Raw genomic sequence first — 25,801 nt, forward strand, 5'->3', positions numbered from 1 at the left:
ATTAATTAAATATTTCCCATCTTACCCTCTCCGTCCCATATTACTTGGCTACTGAATATTTATTCTCTTCTCATGTATATATGTATGCACTTCAATTTTAATTCTCCGACACATTTATTTCCTCTGTGCACTTTTACTTGTTAACTTTTGATTTTTCACGTTCTTTAAGAATTAATAAATGAAGTACTCCCTCCGTTCCATATTACTTGGCCACATTACTAAACTATTTTTTTTATCGCACGTGGACATATGTCATGGTACTGAATATTTATTCTCTTCTCATGTATACACGTATGCACTTCAATTTTAATTCTCCGACACATATTTATTTCGTCCGTGCACTTTTACTTGTTCACTTTCGAGTTTTCACATTCTTTAAGAATTAATAAATGAATTACTCCCTTCGTCCCATATTACTTGGCCACATTACTAAAAATATATGTCCAAATTACTTGTTCATTTACAAAACCAAGATAAAATTAATTAAATCTTAATTTTGATTTCTTTGTAACAATTCTTTTTATCTATAATTGTTAATATAAAAAATTATAACGTAAATAACTTACCCCTTATTAACATATTTTTTAATTAATTTAATAAAAATATTTTATTAGTTTTGCTTTTAAAAAATCCAATATATACAACAATGGTTCTTATAGTTGAATCTGAACAGTTAGTTAATTGAGATGGATATCAACCTGTCGGTATACATATAAGATATTAAAGAATTTAAAAGAAAAAATCTATAATGAAAATATTAATTTCCCCTCATATTATTACTAATTTTTTTTTTCACATCGATGAATAACTTTCATTGTCATGACAATGAGAAAAAAGCCCGACTCTTTTCATCTCAAAGACTTAATTCCATCATTTTTTTAATTATAACTAAAGTGATGATACATAACATACATTTTGTATATGTTGCTATATATAATAACAATTAAAATGTTTTTAAAAGTTATTTACAAAATACAAACCTTAAAGATTGGCTAGTTAAAGTGACAGAGTTTAAGAAATAAAGATAGACTTTTGAATCTTGTGGTTCAAAATTAAAAATTTGTATATTATAATAAAATATTCTTTGAATCTTGTGATTATAAACTTAACATGTAGGACATTTGAATTATCAACTTACTAAATATAAATAGAGGCGGACATAACCAATAAGATAAATTTTAACAACAATTGAGAAATTAAGGGGAAAAATAAGAGGAAAAGAAACAAAATATAGAGATTCACTAAGGAGAATCACGGTATCCTTTGCAAAATATATACAAACCATAAAGACTAATTAAGTGAGTAACCAAATTAATCATATCAAAGTTTGCTAGTATTATATATAAAATTTTACGGGGAATAAAATCCAATGAAACCCCCTCTCAAAGATTTAGCTCTGGACCAAAAATTGAAAACTTTGGAAAATATACCTAAAGCACAATTGTCTTCTTGTGGAAGTAAGAGAATTTAACCGTGTGGATACTTTACCCAAAGTAAGAGAATTCTAACTAATAAAGCACTTAACTTGTCCCATTGTCGAAGAATTTGATTCATCAGCATCTCTAAGCCGCAAATAAAAGAAAGAATTTGTCCCATTTACAAGAAAGAATTTGTCCCATTTACAAGCATTTCATCAAGAAAAAAACTTGGGTTTGTTTGAAATTAGTTTAACATAGTTTCAATGGCTGCTCAACATGAAGAAGAGTATTTTGACGTGGTTACAAAAACTGGAGAACAAACTGGCATCTCTAAACTCAGGTGACAACCACACATCAATAAGAAAAACAAATGTCATATGGATTATAATGAATTTTGATCATTTTTTTTAATTGAATGTGCTTGTTGCATACCAGATTGAACACCGACCTCTTCGTCGTCGTCGTCGTCATCATCATCATTAGTTACTTCTGCATTATTCGGTAATTTTTCGCTATCACTTGATGATGTCTCACAATAATTTAGACAATCATCACCATCTAAGAAAGGCCTCTTCCTACACGAAAAGTAACATATTTTAAATACCAATATCAAATATATATGGATTATCTTGGGTCCTTAATGTTCTTAGCTTACAATAATGACCACATTCACAAACACGGGGTTTTATAGCAAAGTTTGACGTTTCAGAGCTTTGAATATGTTGAAAGAGTGAAAATGGTGAAGAAGAGTAACTTGGAAAAATAAAGCTGGTAGGGTTTTTATTATCCTTTATTGCGCACTAATTTAGTGCACAATGTTTACAGTTAAGTCCTATTGCGCACTAAATTAGTGCGCAAGAGGTACTTATGTAATTTTTTTTAATGGATTATTTTGATCTCAAACCCGACTTTTTGGGTCATTTAAGTTTCGGACTCTACCTAAAGCCCATTTATCTTTTTGGGTCATTTAAATTTGCAGGATTGCCCTTCGCTGGGGGTGGTCTTTAATTTTTACCCCTCAAAATGGTGGTCTTTAAATTCTGTCCTTCAGGCAAAAATTCTATCTTGCGATTTTTTTTTACTGAGCTGGGGTTCGAACCCACAATCTTGGGGTGTTAAGCGAGGGGTAAAATTTAAAGACCATCAATTTGAAGGGCAAAAATTAAAGACCACCCCAAATAAAGGGCAATCCGCGCAAAAAAAAAAAAAAAAAGCAGCTTATAATCCAAAAAAAAAATAAGTTGGGCTACCCAACTTTTAGAGCCTGTTTGAATGGGCTTAAAAAAAGCAGCTCATTCAGCTTATAAGATGCTTTTTTTTGTGCGGATTGGCCTTCATTTAGGGTGGTCTTTAATTTTTGTCCTTCAAATTGGTAGTCTTTAAGTTTTACTCCTCGCCTAATACCCTGAGATTGTGAGTTCAAACCCCAACTCAGTTAAAAAAAAATTCATAAGGCAGAATTTCGCAAGACAAACTTTACAAAATTCTGCCTGACGGGCAAAATTTAAAGACCACCATTTTGAGGGGTAAAAATTAAAGACCACCCCCAGCGAAAGTTAATCCTGCAAATTGCTCTGCTTTTTTTTAAGCTAAGTCAAATGGGTCAACTTATTTTAAGTACAAAATGACTTATAAGCTGGCCAACCAAAACGCTCTAAAATGCTGAAAAAAAGCATATAAGCTGAGTGCTTTTAACAGTGCATACTTTACCAAAAGTAAGAGAATCTAACGAATAAAGCACTTTAACTTAATCACTCATTTTCCACGTCAAATCCTTCCAATTGATTAATCAGCATCTCTAAGCCGCAATTAAAGGAAATAATTTGTCCCATTTACAGGCATTTCATCAAGAAAAAAATCTTGGGTTTGTTTGAAAGAAAGTTTAACATAGTTTCAATGGCTGCCCAACATGAAGAAGAGTATTTTGACGTCCTTACAAAAACTGGAGAAAAAACTGGCATCTCTAAACCCAGGTAACAATAATAAAAACAAATGTCATATGGATTATAATGAGTTTTGATCATTTTTTTTTTTAAATTTTCTATCTTTTTATTAGTTTGAATTCTTGTTATGAGTTTGATGATTGGGATTTTACTTAGAACAACTATGACTGAATTCAAATTAGTTGGGGTCTGCTATATGAATGGATTGTAAATTGACTGTATTTACTTGTCCATCAACTTACTTACAATTAGCAATATGAACAAGTTCTCACACACACAGTTTTTCAGAGTTCTTGATAGTGGAAGAAAAGAAATACTTAATGTTTTTATGCTTTAAATCCTTCTTTTTTTTTTTTCCTCACTAAATTGGGAAGAGCAATATCTTTTGGTAGCGTCTACTGGTTTGTGAGAGTAACAGAATGCAAAAGTTTAGTGGAGTAAGAATGTTGACATAAGTACTGGAGTTCTTGAATTGTGCATGTTTTTATTTTGTTTGGGTTGTAGGGATCAAATTTTGGTGTATATAGGACCTTTTTGCCCATTCCTTCATCTGTATAAAGTTGGGGCTGGAATAGTTTGCTCAGGAAGAGAGCCTTCTCTAATTAATCTTTGAAGATAATTTTCAAAGACTAAGAAGCCCCTTTATGTCTTAAAGTGAACTCGGTTAGTAGGAGAAAGCAGCTTTCCATCTGTTATTGCTTTTTCCCAAAAGAAATAAACAGGATAAAAGTGAATATGATTGTGGCAAGATAGTTAATTTATCAGATTTTGACTAACAAATTCAATAAATTTAAGCTCATAGTTAAAAAAGTATGGCTTGTAGCTCAGTAAATTCTGTTCTCCAAGTTTTAGCTATAAGGAACATATGGTGCTAATGATGTCTTGGTACCATAACTGTGCTACTTGTTGTTCAGAGGGGATGTTCACAGAGATGGAGACTACCATCGAGCTGTTCATACTTGGATATTTGCTGAGAGTACACAAGAACTACTTATCCAACGACGTGCTGATTCCAAGGATTCCTGGGCTGGTCAGTGGGATATATCAAGCGCCGGTCATATATCTGCTGGAGATTCATCTCTTATTTCAGCAATGTAGATTTTCATCTTTCTAAATATAGTTTCATATGGACTGGATTTATTTTTCTGAGTTTGCTTTAATCTGTTGATGCCTCATGCAAATTCTTAGCAAAATGTTTTGTGCATGTTCTTGAACCATTATTTGGTAACTTTTGTCTCATGGCTAATGGCGGCACTCGAATTTCAGATCTGTTCTGTCTCTTTATATTGCTGCCTTTTTCATCTGCCAGCGGATTTGTAGTTCTTCCTTTTCTTTCTCAAATAAAAATTAAAAAGAAGAAACCACTATCATGAACCAACCCACTATATGTCTTATGATGAGCGAAATGATAACTGTTTGCTCTCTATCTTGTACACTTTTTACCATCATAAAGCTCTCTCTCTCTAAACTTTCAAAAGAGAAAAATTGATAAACACTTCACGTGCTGCATAAAGTGGAATAGCTTTGCTGATGAAATTTGACACTTTACCAAATGCTCATCTCTTACAGCTTGCTTATTTCATTTGTTAAGTAATGGTCAGCTGTTACAATTTTGGAGTGCATATGATCATTCAAGTGTCAACGATTTCATTTTGTTTCGACTGACCTTGTAAAAACGCGAACTGCAGCTTCTAAACCTCTTTAATTATAGAAATATTTAAATATGGTATATTCTGTAAAACACATTTCTTATGTAAAGAGAGTTCTTTGGTACCACTGAATAACCATGCATAATTGTCTATGCGTGAAAGTTTACACCCCCTTGAAATGCTGAATGTTCTCTCCCCTGTGTTATTGCATACATACTTCTCACTTCTAAATGCTTTTCTGACGGGGCTTGTACTGTTGCTGACTTATACAATCTTGCAGGCGAGAGCTTCAAGAAGAACTTGGTGTAACTCTTCCGAAGGATGCATTTGAATTAATATTTGTTTTTCTTCAAGAGTGGTTGGTATACTTAAGCTATAATTCGATCATGTCTTCTTTTTATACAGTATTAAGCAGTAGCTATTGCCTGTTAGCTTCAGAGCTACAAATTTCTGCTTCTCCTTGTTGGATCTTCTTTGTTATTTCTGCTGGACAAATGTCTTCCTTTATCTCTCAACTTATAAATAATATCTCATTATATATGACAGTATTTTTCTCTGCAATTGAATAATACAGCTGATTTTTGATGTTTGTTATGTCATATGCACCTTCCCCACATGGTGGGATTATACTGGGCTTGTTGTTGTTGTTGTTATGTCATATGCACCTTGGGCTGTCAGGGAGCTTGATGGCATATAGGTGGGACAACAAAGAAAAGAAACTATTGATAGCTAAAGTACAGGAAATGTTCATAAGGTTTTAATCCCATCATTTTTCCTTATCGAGTAAGACTATCACTTTACACCATGGTGTGGGATTTCACTGGGTATGTTGTTGTTGAGTAAGACTATCACTAATTAACTCCTACTAGATCAGAGCATGCTATGGTTTTGGCCGTGTGTTTGAAACTCAGTCATTAAATTTGCGGTCCATCTGCCTATTGTGAGTTATTGGTTCTTATGTTCTTATTTGATCCAGTGGACTAGACTATAGTATAATTCTATTTTGCAGTATAACTCAAGCATATCTATAATATGTGGTTATTACCTTGATGTAAACTAATACTTGAAGTACATATCTTCATTTTCTAAAAACATTAATTGAAGTACATATTTCTCAAGTGTTGCTCCAATGTCTGTGTCCATTTTGCCCAAATTTCCAAGGCTTTTACGCTATACGCAATTTAGTGGACTTTAACTATTGGAGCACTTTCTTGATAGTTTTTTTTTTCTTCTTTTGGGATAAATCAAATACATTCGTGATAGTGATATCATAACCAACCAGGAAAAAAAGAAAATAATACATATACTCTGGAACATGTCTCTGTTTCAAAAAAAAAAAAAAAAAAAAAAACTCTGGAACACGTCTAATCATCACTTCACTGATATTTTCTCATTCTATTGTTCTTGAAAGCATGAGTATCTGTTAGTCATTGGAGTATGCTGAATGTCACAATAAATTGCAGCACTGTCAATGATGGAAAGTTCATCAACAATGAATACAATGATGTATATCTGGTGACAACAATAGATCCGATTCCTTTGGAGGCCTTTACTCTTCAGGTCAGTATGTTTCTTTCCAATTAAGTGATCTGGTAGTTGCTTTGATACTTGCTGAGATTACTTTGTGTTCGTAACTTGGTATCTCAGGTTTTGCCGTAGGTTTATTGTTCATTTATTGGAAACAGAATTCTGTATTTAAGTGTAACATTTTTCCAGTTTCTCTTTTATCTTAAGTGATGTCGGAGATGAATTCTTAAAATTTTATAGATTAGTCATTTCTTTGTAATTTGATAAGGTAACTAATCTTAATAATGATGGGAAAAATCTCCCATCCAGACCCCACTTGTGGGATTACACTGGGTATGTTGTAGTTGTTGTATGCGAAAAATCTCCCATATAGAAGCTTTATACCAAAAGATATAGAACCTATAGAAGAATATGTTTCGTTATGGAAACACCCAATTAATGAAACCTCATGGTGTACAAGGGAAAAAAAACTAAAAGTGAGGTTATTCCTCGAATGTAAATTCATTTCTATCCTTTCAAAATTTTTACTAATTTCTCTCTTTTTGTAAGGGGAATGCTAGTGGGCAGCTTCTTCTTTTTCTCTTCCTTCATCTAATGGCCCAATTGGAGAATGCCTCTTTCACTGTGCCTGACATCGTCCATTGTAGCCTCAACCATCTCAAGATCTTCCACGAGGAGCGAGTTGTCACCTGATAATGCAGTAGGAGATTATCCACGTCTTTGCCTGGATTTTTGCACATAAAATAGCAGTTGACATCTATAATCCTCCATTATATTTAAATCATGAGATGTTTGAATTGCTCCTCTCGCTGCCAATCAAGTAAAAGAACATATATCTTTTCGCTCCTTGGAAATTCAAACGTAGTGCAAGAAACTCGACTAGGGAGAAGGTTGCAAGAAACTTCGGAGTGACAGTTTATGCATCATTCTTTTCTTCAGCGACCATTCATGCTAATGACTCTCTCCTCTTCCATTCAGGTGTTGCTTCTCTGTCTAGCGCTCAAGCACCCACTTGAATTATTCAATTCAACCACTCCAGGGCCACTCAATGATTATATTGATACTTAAAATGGGTCTGCTATCTCAAAGTCTGCCGGTGCCTAATTGTGTTAAGCTAGTCTGTAGATTCTCTTAAGTCTTACCTAGATCATGGCTTGCTCTGACACCCACTCTAGACTACTACTCATTCATCTTTTACTTCCCCATGAAAAAGACTTGAAGTTAGGTGCTTTACCATGTATTTAACCTCCACTAAAAGTAATAATTTTCATGTGTTTTACATGTGTCTTGCACCCATGTATTTGACCTCTACGTAGAAGTAATACTTTTCATGAGTTTTACATATGTGACCTACATACACCCATTAGTCCAAAAAGTGAATCTTATGTTGGGTTGAGGTCCACCCATGTGGGAAAGAAGAAAAGTGGCCGAAAGTGAAAGTTGAGACATCATAACGATGTCGGCCGAAAGTGAAAGTTGAGACATCATGACGATGTCGGCCGAAAGTGAAAGTGGAGACATCATAATGATGTTGGCCGAAAGTGAAAGTAGAGATTTTTTTTTTTTGCTTGAAATCTCAACTATAAATAGAGGCACTTCTTCTCATTCTAACACACCAAAAATTGAAGAAGACAACACATCCCAAAGAAAAAAAAATAAAAATTCTTGAGTGTAATTGGGATTGAGGTTGTGAGGTTGAGTGTTGTAAACACTTGTAATATTTCTTCTTTAATAAGATCTGCGGCAGAAACGTGGACGTAGCTCTCACATTGAGGGTGAACCACTATAAATCTGTGTGTGCTATTTATTTTTCACTTACGTCACGGCGTAAGTAGGTTGGTATTTAAGTGGTCCAGCTGTAACGCTCCAATCTTTCCTGAAAACCTGCTTACAAAGGTCGAATTTGGGATTCAAATCCTAACAACTGGTATCAGAGCAACAAGTTGTGTTGTGATTTAGAAACGATGGGAGGCGAAGATGGTACGACGCACGACATCGGTAAATTCGATGGTACAGATTTTGCGTTCTGGAGAATGCAAATTGAAGATTATTTATATGGCAGAAAGCTTCATGAACCTCTGAGTCCGAAATCAGAGGAGATGAAGCAAGCAGATTGGGATCTCCTCGACAAACAAGTTCTGGGAGTCATTCGGCTGACGCTGTCAAAGAACGTTGCTCACAACGTGGCAAAGGAGAAGACCACCGCAGATATGATGAAGGTATTGTCTGACATGTATGAGAAACCTTCGGCAAATAATAAGGTATTTCTCATGAAGAAACTATTTAATCTAAAGATGATGGAAAATGCTCATGTTGCTGCACACGTAAATGAATTCAATACCATTATAAATCAATTGTCATCGGTAAAAATTGATTTCGATGATGAAGTGCAAGCTCTAATTTTGTTGGCATCCCTACCAAATAGCTGGGAGCCAATGAGAGTAGCGGTTAGTAATTCTGTCGGCAGTGACAAACTAAAGTTCAACGATGTTAGGGATCGTATCCTTGCTGAGGAGGTGCGCAGGACAGATTCTGGAGAGGCATCGACGAGTTTTGCTTTTAATGTTGAAAACAGAAGCAGAAATTATGACAGAAACTACAACCGAAATAGGGGCAGATCGAAGTCAAGGAATGGCAGGGGTCAATCCAGACCAGGACGAACACTTGAGTGTTGGAACTGTGGAAAACCAAGTCACCTCAAGAAGAACTGTAGGGCGCCAAAGAAGGAGGACAACAAGGGGGCTGGAATCAACGCTGCTACGGAAGACATTGGCGACGCGTTGTTGCTATCGGTTGACAGCCCGATAGACTCTTGGGTGCTTGACTCAGGAGCGTCCTTTCATACCACCCCACATCAAGATATAATGACAAACTACGTGGCTGGGAATCTCGGCAAAGTTTATTTAGCCGATGGAGAGCCGCTAGACGTTGTTGGCACGGGAGACATTAATTTGAAGATGTCAAATGGATCCTCGTGGAAGATTACAAAAGTTAGACATGTTCCAAAGCTGATGCGAAACCTGATCTCAGTAGGTCAGCTTGATGATGAGGGATATGATCTCAACTTTGGTAATGGGTCTTGGAAGGTGGCGAAAGGTGCTATGGTAGTTGGCCGAGGAAAGAAAATTGGCACTCTCTACATGACGACGAGCTGTCGTGATACTATTGCTGTGGTTGACAACACAAAGAAGACAGATTTGTGGCATTGTCGGCTGGGGCATATCAGTCAGAAGGGGATGAAGCTGTTGGTGACAAATGGCTTAATTCCGGAGCTGAAGACGGTGGACCTTTATACGTGTGAGAGCTGCATTCTCGGAAAACAAAAGCGAGTAAGCTTCTCAAATGCAGGCAGGGAGTTAAAGGTCGAGAAGCTGGAATTGGTGCACACAGACGTGTGGGGACCTACCACTGTCCCCTCTCTTGGAGGATCACACTACTACGTGACCTTTATTGATGATTCAACCAGGAAGGTATGGGTTTACTTTATGAAAAATAAATCTGATGTGTTTAGTGTATTCAAAAGATGGAAAGCCATGGTCGAGAATGAAACAAACCTCAAGTTGAAGTGTTTGAGGTCCGACAACGGCGGAGAATACACCGATGGTGATTTCAAACGATACTGTGCCGATAATGGGATCAAGATGATGAAGACTATTCCTGGAACGCCGCAACAAAATGGAATAACCGAAAGAATGAACCGAACGTTGAACGAGCGTGCTCGGAGTATGAGAATACACTCTGGACTGCCCAAGACATTCTGGGCAGATGCAGTCAATACCGCGGCCTTCTTAATTAACCGAGGACCGTTAGTTCCCTTGGATTTCAGAATTCCAGAAGAAGTCTGGAGTGGCAAGAAGGTAAATCTTTCATTTCTGAAAGTGTTCGGCTGCTTATCATATGTTCATAATGATGATACGGCTAGAAGCAAGCTTGATCCAAAATCAAAGAAGTGTTACTTTATTGGCTATGGTGACACCGAGCTTGGTTACCGATTTTGGGATGAACAAAATCGGAAGATCATCCGAAGCAGGAATGTTGTCTTCAACGAAGAGGTACTGTACAAAGACAAGTTGCAAAAAAATTCAGAATGTCAGGACAAGGAATCGGAAATAGTCGATTTGAGGGACTTCCCGACACCTGAGCCGCAGCCAAGTACAACCGAGGCAGAGGAACAAACAATCAGAGAAGGTGCTGATGAAAGTGCTGATTCTGAAACAAATAAACAGACGCCAATCACAGAACTGCGTAGATCATCCAGGATCAGGAAGCCGATTCACAGGTACTCTCCATCCCTCAACTACATTCTACTCACTGATAGAGGGGAGCCGGAATGTTATGTAGAAGCAATGCAAGTCGATGAATCGACTAAGTGGGAGCTGGCAATGAAAGATGAGATGGATTCACTATTGGCAAATCATACATGGGAGTTAGCCGAGTTGCCAAAGGATAAGAGGGCATTTCAAAACAAATGGGTTTATCGGATAAAGGAAGAACCCAATGGAAGCAAGCGTTATAAAGCAAGGCTGGTTGCAAAGGGATTTCAACAGAAAGAAGGCATCGACTATACGGAGATCTTCTCTCCCGTAGTCAAGATGGTGACTATCAGAATTGTTCTTGGACTGGTAGCAAAGGAAAATCTACATCTGCAACAGATGGACGTGAAAACTGCATTTCTTCACGGTGATCTAGACGAGGAAATCTACATGCGACAGCCGGAGGGATTCAAAGTCAAAGGAAAGGAGAATCTGGTGTGCAAACTTCAAAAGAGTCTGTACGGACTAAAACAGGCCCAAAACAGTGGTATTTAAAGTTTGACAGCTTTATGAAGAAAGCTGATTTTTCAAGGTGCGAGGCAGATCACTGTTGTTACTTCAAGAAATTTGAAGACTCGTACATGATACTGCTACTCTATGTCGACGACATGCTAATCGTAGGAGCAAACCGATAGGAGATTGATCGGTTGAAAAAAGGGTTATCGGAAGAGTTTGCAATGAAGGATTTGGGAGCTGCAAAGCAAATCCTTGGGATGAGAATAGACCGAAGCAAGAAGGGCATCAAACTCTCACAAGAAGAATATGTGAGGGAAGTTATTAAAAGGTTCAACATGCATGATGCCAAGCCAGTCAGCACTCCCTTGGCTGGACACTTTCGGTTGTCAAAGGATCAGTCGTCGAAAATCGAGGATGAGAAGAAGCAGATGGACAAGATACCTCATGCATCTGCAATCGGTAGTCTTATGTATGCAATGATATGTACAAGGCCAGACATTGCACATGCAGTGGGAGTTGTCAGCCGATTTATGAGCAATCTGGGAAAGCAACACTGGGAGGCTGTGAAGTGGATATTCAGATATCTGAAAGGCAGCTCGAGTTCAGCTCTGTATTTTCGAAAATCAAAAACAGGATTGCAAGGGTATGTTGATGCTGACAACGGTGGTGTGACAAAGGCAGTGACGATAGACAAACTGAAGCTATGTTTAGCTTCAGTTGGCCTGCACGAAGTATGAAACTAGGAAAGAGCTACTGCATCGATCAAAGTATGAAGACAAATTAAAATTAGCCTTCAAGTGGGAGAATTGTTGGGTTGAGGTCCACCCATGTGGGAAAGAAGAAAAGTGGCCGAAAGTGAAAGTTGAGACATCATAACGATGTCGGCCGAAAGTGAAAGTTGAGACATCATGACGATGTCGGCCGAAAGTGAAAGTGGAGACATCATAATGATGTTAGCCGAAAGTGAAAGTAGAGATTTTTTTTTTGCTTGAAATCTCAACTATAAATAGAGGCATTTCTTCTCATTCTAATACACCAAAAATTGAAGAAGACAACACATCCCAAAGAAAAAAAAAAATTCTTGAGTGTAATTGGGATTGGGGTTGTGAGGTTGAGTTTTGTAAACACTTGTAATATTTCTTCTTTAATAAGATCTGCAGCAGCAACGTGGACGTAGCTCTCACATTGAGGGTGAACCACTATAAATCTGTGTGTGCTATTTATTCTTCGCTTACATCACGACGTAAGTAGGTTCTGTCTAAGGAGGTTGGTATTTAAGTGGTCCAGCTGTAACCCTCCAATCTTTCCTGGGAACCTGCTTACAAAGGTCGGATTTGGGATTCAAATCCTAACATCTTAAAATGCTGTAAATGTGAAGTAGGTGAAAAAGTGAAGTAGAATGCTGTATAATTTCTTTAGTTTTACTATCCCATGAAGATCCAATACCATAAGCTTCTGAAAGCTTGTTTGTTGACTGCGAGTAAAAGTGCTAATAAATAACTCTGTTGCACCATAAGTGAAAATTGTCACTGTTGACATTTCTTTTCTTGGTAGGAATCAGAAGTTTCAGCTGTAAAATATATCTCTTGTGAGGAGTACAGAAGAGTGCTTGCTCAAGAACATCCTGATTATGTGCCTTATGATGTGAATGGGGAATACGGTCAGCTCTTTACGATAATTGAGAAAAGGTATTGTATTATATAAAGTAGAAAAGTTTTAGTTACGTAACTGCCTAACCGTTTCTTCTGAGAAAATGTTCTAGTTATGTAACTGCCTAATCGTTTCTTCTTATCGAATGGTTACTTGAGATTTCCGTAAATATAAGTTCCTTTTAGGTGCCGTTTAAATATATTTTCAGTTTTTTCCTACTTCGACGGTGTTTCTGTAATTAGTTTGAAACTTTCCTTATTACCTGTTATCTTAATTGCATATAACTTATCCATAAATTATGCATGAGATTGTTTCTGTGTCCTATGTTCCAAACTTGGTTTGTTTCCTTTTACGTTGTGAACTTTGTCTTGCTGTAACCATATCTACTTGAAACCTTCAGGTTTCTGTCTTAATCAATCGCATATTAATCCTGTCGTACTTTGTGCACCTGAGCTAGCTGGTATGGAATATCTACAGGTACAAGGAAAATGCTGAAGCTAGAAGTTTGTCTCTTGAGAAGCAGCTAAACCGATATGCTAGTACTTCTCTCTCTGCAGAGGTTTCAATTCTAAATCATGTTGATCATTCTTACAGTTAATCTTGACCACAAAATCTGATGCGAGACTGCTCTCTTCTCCAAATTTGCTTCTTGCTATCATGTGTGTGTGTGGTGGTGGGGGAAGGAATTTTCTGGATGAGGCTTTAGCTTGCTCATGAATCAGCATATCTTTATATCTACACTGACTGTAAGGAAATTAAGAAACTGAGTACAGAGCATCTATCATAATTAGTGAACTGGTGGCGTGTTTAGCTCTAAGCACTATATATTTTAGTTATCCTTGAAAGCACTTATAAGCTAATCCAAAAAGGGAAGTAGGACTATTGTTTTGGTGAGGAGGTGATATCTTAGGTTGTTTTAATGAATTCACATTCCTTTTATTGATCTGGAGATTGGACCAACAGGTTAATGTTAGTCATTGAACTTTTGAGTTTTTTCTTTGGCTTCCTGGACACCGTTGTGTAGTTCTTATTTTTAGGTAAAAAAATTTAGCGAAAACTAGACTAACAGTGACAACTTACTGCCTATAGTTCTGAAGCGTCAGATTTCAGCTGTTTGCATATTCTTCAAGAGTGTGACGGGATCTCATCTTGTTCGGTATTCACAAAAAAAGAAATGATCTTTGTAAACAATCAAAAAAAAAGAAAAAAAGAAATGACCATTTCCATTTGTGTATGTCGTTTCTTTTATTCTTTCTTTTTCTGGTTTCTACCGGTTAAAAATGCTGCTGCTCTGGTCTTGTGGAGGCTTCTCATCTATCTTCTATATGTGTCTCTGTGCGTCAGAAGTACACAATTTAGTTAAAGACAAAATTGAGTTAGTGAAACAGTTATGGCTTCTCTTAAATGGTGGTCACTGAAGCTATCTTTTTTTGTATAGTTGACCGGGCTGAGTGCAGCAGACAAAGAAGCACTACCTCAACTTGTTAAAGCTGCAACAATCATGGACAAGATCTTTCATCTGCAGGTATAATCACAATGTCTTTTACTGCGAGCTCAAATTCTGATGTATAAAAGGTTGAGTGCATATCAGTTTAGATAAGCAAGTAGTGTACTATGTTTCTGCAATAATCTTTGTTAATTTCTATCATAGGTCTTATATTTTGACGAAGCAAGAAGTCAAATTCTTTTTTTCTGTTCCCTTTTTGGTGTAGGGTTGTCGGCGGTGATGTAAAATCTTGAGGACATAACTCTAATGGATGGCGTTATCATCTCTGTCATCACTTATAATGCATGTTGTTGTCATCTTGTATAGGAAATAATGGGCTTAAACATACCTAAGTTTGTATGATGCACATCAAAATGAATCATAATCAAGCTGAAGGATGGGATTTGGTTGTGTCAGTCAGAGATAGGCTAGTGGTTTTTATCCTGGTGCATTAGACTAGTTTAAAACCATGTGTTACCAAGTCTTTATTGCTGATGCATTTCTGTGAAATTAGTAAACATTTGACTTTTCTTTAACATGGGTACGGGAGTTTCAAACCATGTGTTACCGAGTCATTATTGGTGATTCATTTCAAAGAAATTAGTAAACATTTGACCTTGATTCATTTCAAAGAAATTGATGTAGGTTCTCTATTTTTTGGGTATGCTGCTTGTATACGGGAGTTTTCTTCCAACATCAATAATATTATTTACCTTAAATAATATTATTGATGTTGGAAGAAAACTAGTTGTACGAGAGATTCCTAGCTGTACCTCTTCCTGCACCCATTTTTAGATAAGGTAAATAATATATATATTTTTTTTATTGTAAAAAAAATAAATTATTTACCTTATCTAAAAATGGGTGCAGGAAGGGAGGTACAACTAGCAATCTCTCGTAATAAGGACCATAATATTACGTAAAGAATTGTACTTCTTAACTAGTTAGTTACCATCTTTATGAAGATGGTAGAGGCTATAAAAGGAGAAAACATGTTGAATTGATGATTAACAATGTACAGAAGGAGCTCCTTATATAGGAACCTTAGACTATGTAAATATGACATGTAATATCCTCAAGGCTTAGTAAGGTAAGTATAAAAAGGGCAGCCCGGTGCACTAAGCTCCCGCTATGCGCGGGGTCCGGGGAAGGGCCGGACCACAAGGGTCTATTGTACGCAGCCTTACCTTGCATTTCTGCAAGAGGCTGTTTCCACGACTCGAACCTAGTAAGGTAAGTATATATTCTATAATTAAATACAGATTAAGTTTAACCATTTTACATTTGACATATCCAACCTGAGATTTTGAGGGTCAACTTAAATGATTCCTTGCATTTTTAAGGTGCCTTCATAACTCTTCTATTATTTTGTCCAAGAGAAAATGAAAATTTCCTTCATCTAATTGTAGGTTTGTAGGAGAGAGTTGCAAAGCGCTTGTTTTCATTCTTATGAACACTCCTAGTCCCGTGTTATGTTCTTTCAAACTAGATGAAAATGATCCTTCTATAAATTCCACAATGAGAAATATGACTAAGCTGTGTTATTATGTGATGTTATCAGTGCTTGAAGTGGTTCATAGAGAACCTGAATTTCTCGTATTGATATGCTCCTTTCATTTTCTTATTCCATAATATAGGTTTGGTATAGCAATCCATCTTTGAGAGACTGGTTAAAGGAGAACGCGGACAAATCACATTTGGACAAGTTGAAATGGATGTACTATGTAATAAATAAAAGTCCATGGTATGTTCTCCTTATGAAAAGCTATGCCCCCTCTGATACCTTCGTCATCTCTGTGTTTCTATGTCTTTATTTGCCCATTCTCCTATTCTTATCTCTAAATCCTAAGATTTAGGCGATGATGAATCCGATTTCTAGATCCCTCACCCGTGTCAGGTGCCCACACCAGAACCAAGCAACATAGCTCTGTCTTAGTCACTATTATATACATACAACGGGGAAGTTGTCCTACGGTCTAAGGCTTGCTTCCTTATATATCCAACATCTCCTGTGTTTTACCGATGTGAGATTCCCAAGGTGTTGCATCCCCCCCCCCCCCCCCCCCCCCACACCCCTCCCTCCTCCTCTCTTTTTTTAGGGACTCAGCATCTTTATTGAGGTTTGCCCCACCATCGCTCAAGGTTGCAGTTGCACTATTTGTCATGATCTGTTGCTGTATACTTCTGTATCATAATCCCCTGCTTTGAATGCAAACGGAAATTTCATATCTTATTGGGGCTTCATTTATTGCAAGGTGACTGTTGATTGAAATTTTCTGAGCTCACTCTTACATTGTTAGGTCTTGCCTGGATGAAAATGAGGCTTTTTTGACGACTGCAGATTCAGCTGTAAAGCTGCCTCCGAAGGCAACAAAGCCTGTACCAGGTTGGAAGGGTTTTGAATACAGAACAGCATTTCCTGCTGCGAAACCTCCTGGTGCAAATTTTTATCCACCAGATATGGACAAAATGGTATACCATGGAAATTCTTTGTTATATGCTGTAAAAATAGTCTTTACACTTTTTTTCTAAACCTTTTTCTTTTAGGAATTCAACTTATGGAAAGATAGTCTTCAACAAGATAAACAGGAAGAAGCAATGGGCTTTTTCAATGTTATTAGAAGGCATAGTGAATTGCTTTTTGAAGATTCAATATCCCAAAAAATGGGAAATGTTACTAGCTCTTCTCAAGATCTGTATGTGGTTCCTTATTCTCAAGAGTACAATTCTCTCCTTGCTGAAGCAGCCACCTTACTTCGTAAAGCAGGAGATACGGCCAGCTCATCTAGGTATTTGATTTGTTTTAGGTACTTAATTGTGTTGAATACAGGTTGACTTAGTAAATTGCTCTTCTTTTCAGTTTGAAGAGACTTCTTTATAGCAAGGCTGATGCCTTCCTTTCAAATGACTACTATGATTCAGATATCGCCTGGATGGAGTTGGTCAGTATGCTACTACTGCCTATCTGTCCGTAGTGCATATGTTGAAACTATAATTTTATGAAGATCTATCTTGGGTGACTTTTCTTTATTTTCTTTGAGCTGATGGGTAGGCATTTCTGCAATGGCTTCAAAAGCCTATAGCTGAAATTTAATCGTACACAAGACTATGCTTTAACTTTAATAATTTGAGCAACTTTTCATTTAATTCTTCGAACTGTTGAGTAAGATAGTGCTGGCAGAATGGGAAGCAGCAAAACTAGTCAAATTCATTACCAATAAATTGCCAACTTTAGTATCTAAACTTGGGAATTGACATAAGCAATGTCCATGATATAATGAAATCGTTTTCTTCCTTGTATATCATTGATTTTCTGCTTATGTTTTTGGGCTGTCGTTTATTTATTTTTTCCTTTTCAAATGCTTCATGAGCTAGGGCTGAAATAGCAAAATTAGGATCATCAAATTCAGTTGTTTGTCTTTACTTTGTTTATTAGGCTTAGCATAGTATAACTTTAAGACAAGATTGACGATTGGAAAGGGGAAGTATGAAACTTATTAACCTGATACTGGTGTCTGCTCTGTTCTCTAAACGCATTTAGTTAAACTGTGGGACCAATCTCCTTCATAATTCCTTAATGTGTTGGTTCTTCCAACTCTTCCCAAGTTAAATAACTTGATGTCAAAAAAAAGCCCTTGATGAGTTTCAGCTTGCTATTTAAGCAGTATGTGGCACTTATATGTGCTTTAATTCTGGGTTTGACAGTCATTATTATAGCTGACATGTTCTTTTGCTTTCTAACTAATGAAGGACTCCAAGTTGGATGTCACCATTGGCCCGTATGAAACTTATGAAGATGCACTTTTTGGATACAAGGTATCATCTAAATTTAAACTCAATCCTTGCTTACAATTTCTACTGTGATTCTAATTTGCTGCCTTGATCCAGAATGCTCAAACTTACTATTTGGTGTAGTGCCGCATTGGCTTGCTTGTTTGATAATGAGAATCAAACTTTTGATACATGTAACTAATGTCATCTTATCTGCTAGGCAACATTTGAGGCATTTATAGGAGTCCGTGATGACAAAGCAACAGCTCAACTCAAATTGTTTGGTGATCATCTGCAGGTGCCTGTAGAGCTCCCATTCTAGATCAGCTTTTACTCCATAATTTCTTTATTTCCTCTGTTACCTGCTGAAAATAAGATATTCTAGGTTTTGGAGAAGAATCTTCCAATGGACAATATTTACAAGTCAGAAGATGTTACAGCTGCCCCCATCCGGGTTATCCAGCTTCTTTACAATGCAGGGGTGAGTTTTTGTCATTACATTTTCATTTAAATCTTTTTCCTCATGCAACTCATCTAAAATGAAATGTTGTCATATCTTTAACTTAGAACTGCATTGTTTGGGAAGAAAATGCCAGATAAAAATGTTACATATGTACTATGAGTTTGTGTCTGTGATAGTGTCCTCAAGTCTTCACAAAGTAAGATATTTTCCAAAGGTATAGGGATTATACTTCAAGCCTTCTTTTGAGTACATCTTGAGATCTCTGCTCTTTTGATGGATGAGGTGGAACAATACTGCACATTGTTAGACTGAAAGAAAGGGAGAATAAGCATTGAAGATTTAGGGACGCAAAGGGAGGCAGGGATAATTTTATCTTATTTTATTTTAATTTCATATAATATCAAGCTTTTTCCTGTGTAAAAGTGGGTGGAAATGCAGGGAAAGGATACTTTTACTGATGAAAATTGTTGTAGCACCAAATGAAGATTTAAGACTATAACGTAGCTGCAAAGCTTTGCTGTATTGAGGCCCCTTTTTGCTAATACAACATCACTCAGAAATTGTCTGCGTAATTGAATAATTAAAAAAAAAAAAGACTATAAAAGTCAGTCGAGAAAAAATGGGGTAGGGGGAGGACCATGATTTTTCTTTAACTTTTTGGGGTAAAAGTAAGCTAAGATTTTATTAATTTCAAAAGTTAGCATTAACAGTTGATGAAGAAGATTACAGAGTCAGAAAATAAATATCTGGACTTTTCAACGACAAATGGGGGGCCTCTTTTATCTGACTCCACTTACCGAAGAAATAGGCTTAAAATTGTTTCTCTTTGATTTCTTCTTTAGTTGGATTTCTTTCCTTAAAAACTAGAGTCAGAATGTTGTATCTTTTACTGAAAACTCAGGTGCTGAAATGGGAACAATGTAAACATACACTTGGATTAAGAACTTCCAAGCTAACCCAATGTATAACATATATTTTGTTTGACAAGTTGCAAGTTGTTGTTTTGATCGCACATGAAGTGAGTGTTAGCCTTATAAGAACTGATGCTAAAATTTCTATAAGAAAAGCATTGTTCTGTTTTCTTGCTAATAATTCAGCACAGCCAGTTCGTTCTTATAAAGTAACCTCATTTCTTTCTCACCAAAATCACATTATACAAAAGTGGGAATAAAGACCACTAAACAAATCTCTTCCGGTTAGAGACCATTAATGTGTAGAGGTTCCTTTCTTTGTCAGGATGTGAAGGGCCCTCAAACAGTTGCGTTTAATCTTCCTAATGATGAACGTATTGTGAAAGATCGAGGATCGTCAATGGTCATGCTTAAGAATGTTTCAGAAGCAAAGTACGAATTCCTTTTCCGCCGCTTCCTGTGATTTCCTATGTCACTGATCAAACAAACAGTTTTAGGCCCCTGTGACATGCTTATATAATGTACTTCCTCTGGTTCTTTGTTCAGGTTCAAGCTGATCCTTAAGCCTATAGCTGATGTGTCTATTATGGAAGAACAACGAGAGTTTGTGGACTTCGAATCTTTCTTTACACACACAATTTGTCATGAATGCTGCCATGGAATCGGGCCTCACTCAATCACACTTCCAAATGGACAGAAGTCGACAGTCAGACTAGTCAGTTTTAACTATGCTTTATTTCTCCAGATTCATGGCCTTTTCTGTCACTGTTCTTCTAATTGTTGTTTAAAGAATCAGATTCCATCTCATTACTTCTAGACATTTATTTTTTCCAAATATTGTCTTTTTCATCTTTTTTCATATCATCTTGACATAGCATTCTCCTGTACCTTATTATAGGAGCTGCAAGAACTTCATTCATCACTAGAAGAAGCAAAGGCAGATATTGTTGGGCTTTGGGCTCTTAGGTTTCTAATGGACAGGGTAAGAAACTAAATGACAGCTGATTAAGAACAGTTCACTCTTGCATATGGAGCTACTATTTTGCTTGAAGACTAGCTGACTTACATTGTTTTTCTTAGTTTTAATTTCTGTTTTTGTGGTCTAATGAGGAAAATATACTTTATGTTTTATTTTTAAGGGAAAGAGAAGTAGAATATTGTGGTTTACCTCTTTGAAAAAATGCAACCTTTACAAATTGAGATTTTTGGTTGAAAATATGTTTCTTTGGAGTCCAAATAGAATATGGATCTGATTGGCAAACAGGGAGTGTGGCAACAAAAGAAATTACTAAGGGTCGAAACTAGACGCATATTAGATATCAGTAATATACTTATTGGTTGCTCTATCATCTTTCAGGGAAATGAACGTTGTGCAATTATCTTTTTACTTCAAGAAATATTGTGTAGCTTATACTTTAGAAGGTCTCCATATGAATTACATCTTTATTAGAGAGACTTTTGCATCTATTTACACAGCCCATAGACCCTCCAACAAAGTCCAGTTTGTCCAATCCTTGTTGAAACCAAGTAATTGACTTTTTATGCATGTACATACTAAATCATGTTATACTCTCGGATGAGCTTCTAATGGTTCGTATAAGTTTTTAGCCTTTTCACTTTTTGGGGCTCATTTCCTGCCCCAACTTATTCTTTCGTAAATTTTAAATGCAGAGTTTTAAAAGTATCTTGTTGCCTTTTTTAGTCTTCGCAAGGAGCGAGGGATCATCAGAAAAGTGGAAGATTATATTCCATAGGACAGTAGTTAGTTTATGAATTTGGTAGAATATCGCTTCTTAGATGAATTTTTGATGTTCTATTAGCTATGTTATTGCCTTCACATGTACAAACTTGTGGCAACTGGAAAGTATATGTGATGTGGTTGGCTGAAGTAACATGTACTAGAAGTTCATAAGATCATCCAATTTTGAAAATGAATACCGAAATTACATTATCTCTCCCTTATGATAATCAAAATCAAAAGACAATGATCTTTGTTTTATATGGCCTAGGATTTGCTACCAAGGAGCCTGGCCAAGTCAATGTATGTCTCTTTTCTTGCTGGATGTTTCCGCTCAGTACGCTTTGGATTAAAGGAAGCTCATGGGTAGGCATTGTTGTCACTTGCCATCCTCTTTTGTCTTTACCTTCCACATTGTATTGTTCTCACCAGTCTTTAATTTTTCAAACACAATCAGGAAAGGACAGGCATTGCAGTTTAATTATTTGTTTGAGAAAGGCGCATTTATTTTGCGTCCTGATGAAACATTTGCCATTGACTTTGAAAAGGTATGAGATAATAGGAATTGCTGGTTCACATTTCACTCAGTTCTTCCAATGAAATCACTGTTTTGCTTCTATTCGAAGGTTGAAGATAGTGTTGCGAGCTTGAGCAGAGAAATTCTCACAATACAAGCAAGAGGCGACAAAGAAGCTGCTAGAACACTTCTTCAGAAATATGGTGTGATGACACCACCACTAAAATGCGCACTGGAAAAACTGGAGACTGTTCAGGTATAATCCCTAAATTTAGTTATCACCAATAGCTATTCTAGTAATTGAATGCCGAGTGCAACTGGTCTAAGTTACTTTTGTCTAATTTCTGACATTCAAGTTTGGGTGCCTTTATACCATTAATTTCACTATTTTAATAGCGTGGCGTTAATGAACAGAGATTTGACCTAAATAGGTATTTGTTGATGAAACATCATGATCTGTGTATTAAGCATATGACCGTACCCATCGAAAGGGAAATAGCTTGACCTTATCATTGAGTGTCTTCCGTGTTCTCAAGCAGCTAAACTCCAAGGATAAATTTTAAATGGAGTATTGCTAATATCTGCAATCGTAACATATATATATATATATATATATATATATATATATATATATATATATATATTTTTTTTTTTTTTTTTTTTTTTTTTTTTTGAAAACTAACAATCGTAACATATCATCATAATAGGCCTTAAACTGAGGCAGCTCAATGAAATTTATGGTCTAAAGCCAACCTTAATAAGAGGCCTTAAACTTATTTAATAAAATTCATGTATTAATGAGACGAATTACTTACAAAAACTGAATGGACACATTGGGGTCATTCAGAATCCACTGAAACAGTATGTTAAAGGGGAATAGCTGAGAAAACTGAGTCGCATTTGGAGAAGTGAAATTGGCAGAAATAGGAAAAGAATAAATGTATATGGAGGAGGAAAAATCATAAGCAAAAGAGAACGTAAATGTAAAACTTACTGTAATATTTTACTAACTCATCCGAACAACCTCAACCAAATCCCAACAAAACATAAAATTTGAAACCTTTTATTATTTAAAATCATTTATACAAATTGTGTGTGCGTGTGTGTCGGAGTAATTTTGAGGCTTAAAGCAAAGGATTCAATGGCCTTGCCCTGGACAGAGAAAATACTGTGATAGATAGAATGTATAAAGAGCAGCTGTTTTCTACTTGTGTCCACAAAATTTCTGTTCTCTAGTTTGGTGCCTCAGTGCAATGCCAAAATCTTGGTTTAAGCCTTCATATGTATAGTTTGCATAAAATAGGGAATCAACCTGTCAGTCTAGGAATTTCTTTTACCTTATCAAAAAATATATTTATCCTAGACTGACGTGTTCATTTGTTCCTCCTTTTAATTTCAGGTTCCGGTTGATATTGTTCCTGATTTTCCCATTGCTAACCAAATTTTACGCGAGATCAATTGAAGACTATCATTCCCCCCCACCTTCCTTTTGCAGCAGAAGCCTCAGCCTGCTTCTGTGAATGTTGTTCGCATGGCTAATGCACCCTCCAAAACTAGTATTCATAAGCAAAATAAAACATATGATTTTCTTCACAATGTTTTATTTCCAAAATAAGGATGTCATAATCTTCTCCCCTCGGTAATGTGTATACACGTACTTCTGCAAATATGAACGTCCATGCCCTAGGTTGAGTGACGATTTGATGTCCCAGTTTTCTTTTCTGCAGTTCTGTGTAATGCATAAGCTTTTGTTTTTCAGTAATGCACTTTATATTACCTAGAACCGTGAACAATATGTTAAAACTGTGCTTTGCATATCCGCTTCTTGTTTTACGTGCTAGTTGAAGTTGGAGCAAGATTGGTCAGTTTGAGTATATATGTTTAGAACAGAGATTTTACTACTGCAAAGTGTAAAAATTCTGTAGAGCGACGGTGATGCTTTTCAGTGCGAGATCAAGTGGAGTCTTCTAATATTTTGTTGTGAAAATTTGAGATCACATTTTAACATGTGGATTTTGAAGAGATCAGCACATAAAACTGCCACTTATAAATGATAAAATCATTTTTTCGGATTGCCCTTCTTTTGGGGTGGTCTTTAAATTTTGCCTCTCATATTTGTGGTCTTTAAATTATGCCCCTCATACTATTGGTCTTTAATTTTTACCCTTCGCGTTGCAACCCTGGGCGTTCACGTATTAATCATGAGGTTCTGGGTTCAAATCTCTGCTCAAGCATAAATTAAAAAAAAAAAATTGCAGGGCAGGGTTTGGGTCGCGTGTATGCCGGTCCGGCAGGCATACACTTGTTAAGGAATTATCAAAGTTATGCCGGACCTGGCATACTCATGCCTTATGGGTAGACTTGGCATAAGTATGCCGGATCCGGCATAACTTTGGTAATTCCTTAACAAGTTTATGCCGGGTCTGGCATACTTATGGGCAAACTTTTAGTTAAGTCTTAACTAAAAGTATTTTTCTAGTTATGTCTTATGGGGCAGACTTAACTAAATGTGTATAAACACCTTATACACTTTTATACAAAGTAGAAGTGTGTATAAACACCTCTTGTATAAGTTTGTATAATAGTATATACCAATGTCAAAGTGTGTATAAACACCTCTTAGACATTATCATACACTTTTATACAAGGTTGATACATTCTCTAAAGTAAGTATATAATGTTGTATATCATGTGTATCAACACTGTTGCAAAAAAAAAAAAAAAAAAATGCGGATGTAAATTTAAAATATGGCTATGTGAATGTAACTTTTATGCTAGATTGTATATTATTGAAATTTCCTCAATTTGTCTTTATTCGAAATGGATTGCACGTTTACAGAACCAAAGTTCTAAAGATCAAATTTATATAACTAATAGCCTGTTTGGCCAAGCTTCTAAAAACAGCTTATTTTAAAAAGTATTTTTTTCAAAAGTACTTTTCAAAAAAGTATTTTTTTCAAAAGTACTTTTCAAAAAAGTACTTTTGGCTAAAAACAGTTTTTGTTTGGCCAATTAATTTAAAAAGTACTTTTGAGAAGTAATTAGTGTTTGGCCAAACTTTTAAAAAGTGCTTCTATGTGTATTTTTCTCAAAAGTACTTTTCAAAAAAGTGCTTTTGGGCAAAAACTATTTTTTTTAGCTTCTGAAAAACTGCTTCTGCTACTCCCCAAAATCACTTATTTTCTCCTAAAAGCTTAGCTAAACACTTCACTTTTTTTAAAATAAACACTTATTGAAAAAATAAGTACTTTTGAGGGGAAAATAAGCTTGGCCAAACAGGCTATAAGAACTCAAAAAATAAAATGTCTTCTTTAAAATTCTCTTCGGATCACTAATATAAAATTTATTTTAGTTCGTCATTTAATCAGCGGTACTTGCCATATAACCAAATTAACCGTTAATACATTTGAAGTAGGAATATTGCAAAACCAACAAATTCTAACTCAAAACATTTTCTGTTATTACAATGAAGAATATTGTTATCTCCTTTATACAGAGCTTTATAAATCACAGTTCACTAGATTAACACTAGAGGATAAGCTTTGGTATCGGAAAGAGACTGCTATATTTGATAATTGAATAAATTTAGCCAGTTTAATTATGATATAATATATGTATAAGCAACGTCTATATATTATACACTCATTATATTATTAATTATACATTAAATATACCAGTGGTGGTAACAAAAGGTGAAATCTTTTTTAACCACCCGACAGAACATGTTGATTTATGTCCTTGAGGGAAAAAATGATACTCAAGTAGATGTACAATCTGCATGCTGTTAAAAATTTGGTGATACACCTAAAAACCTTGAAAAATGATAGGGCAAATTGCACTGGTGAAAATTTATTCATACCCAATATTTACATCAAACTATACCAGAATGTATAGCAATAAACCAAAAAAACAAATTTATGTGCAATGCAAACTTCACGTAAAGATTTAATATAAGCATG

General features: G+C 35.9%; 1 protein-coding gene across 2 annotated transcripts; it reads left to right on the top strand.

Annotated features, from left to right (window-relative positions):
• The first annotated feature begins 1,666 nt into the window (after positions 1-1,666).
• LOC132635462 (nudix hydrolase 3-like) lies at positions 1,667-23,659 on the top strand. 2 transcript variants are annotated; one of them, XM_060351864.1, is made up of 23 exons: positions 1,667-1,758; positions 1,854-1,919; positions 3,257-3,391; positions 4,276-4,455; positions 5,291-5,368; positions 6,474-6,570; positions 12,861-12,994; positions 13,434-13,515; positions 14,395-14,481; positions 16,080-16,186; positions 16,743-16,914; positions 16,990-17,231; positions 17,303-17,384; positions 18,193-18,258; positions 18,434-18,511; positions 18,599-18,694; positions 19,913-20,019; positions 20,134-20,302; positions 20,486-20,569; positions 21,597-21,691; positions 21,783-21,873; positions 21,952-22,098; positions 23,242-23,659. In XM_060351864.1, the coding sequence occupies exons 1-23, from the start codon at positions 1,682-1,684 to the stop codon at positions 23,302-23,304; spliced, it is 2,535 nt and encodes an 844-aa protein (XP_060207847.1). In that variant the 5' UTR covers positions 1,667-1,681; the 3' UTR covers positions 23,305-23,659. The 2 variants fall into 2 exon arrangements, with proteins under 2 accessions (XP_060207847.1, XP_060207848.1); XM_060351865.1 differs by lacking the exon at positions 1,854-1,919.
• Positions 23,660-25,801: the final 2,142 nt, after the last annotated feature.

Source organism: Lycium barbarum, chromosome 4, assembly GCF_019175385.1.
Source record: "Lycium barbarum isolate Lr01 chromosome 4, ASM1917538v2, whole genome shotgun sequence".
NCBI lineage: Eukaryota > Viridiplantae > Streptophyta > Magnoliopsida > Solanales > Solanaceae > Lycium > Lycium barbarum.

Coding starts and splice junctions, on each gene's coding strand:
- LOC132635462 (XM_060351864.1), top strand. CDS start 1,682: ATGGCTGCTCAACATGAAGAAGAGTATTTTGACGTGGTTACAAAAACT. Junction 5,369..6,473: donor TTTGTTTTTCTTCAAGAGTG/GTTGGTATACTT, acceptor AATAAATTGCAG/CACTGTCAATGATGGAAAGT. Junction 17,385..18,192: donor ATATCGCCTGGATGGAGTTG/GTCAGTATGCTA, acceptor TAACTAATGAAG/GACTCCAAGTTGGATGTCAC.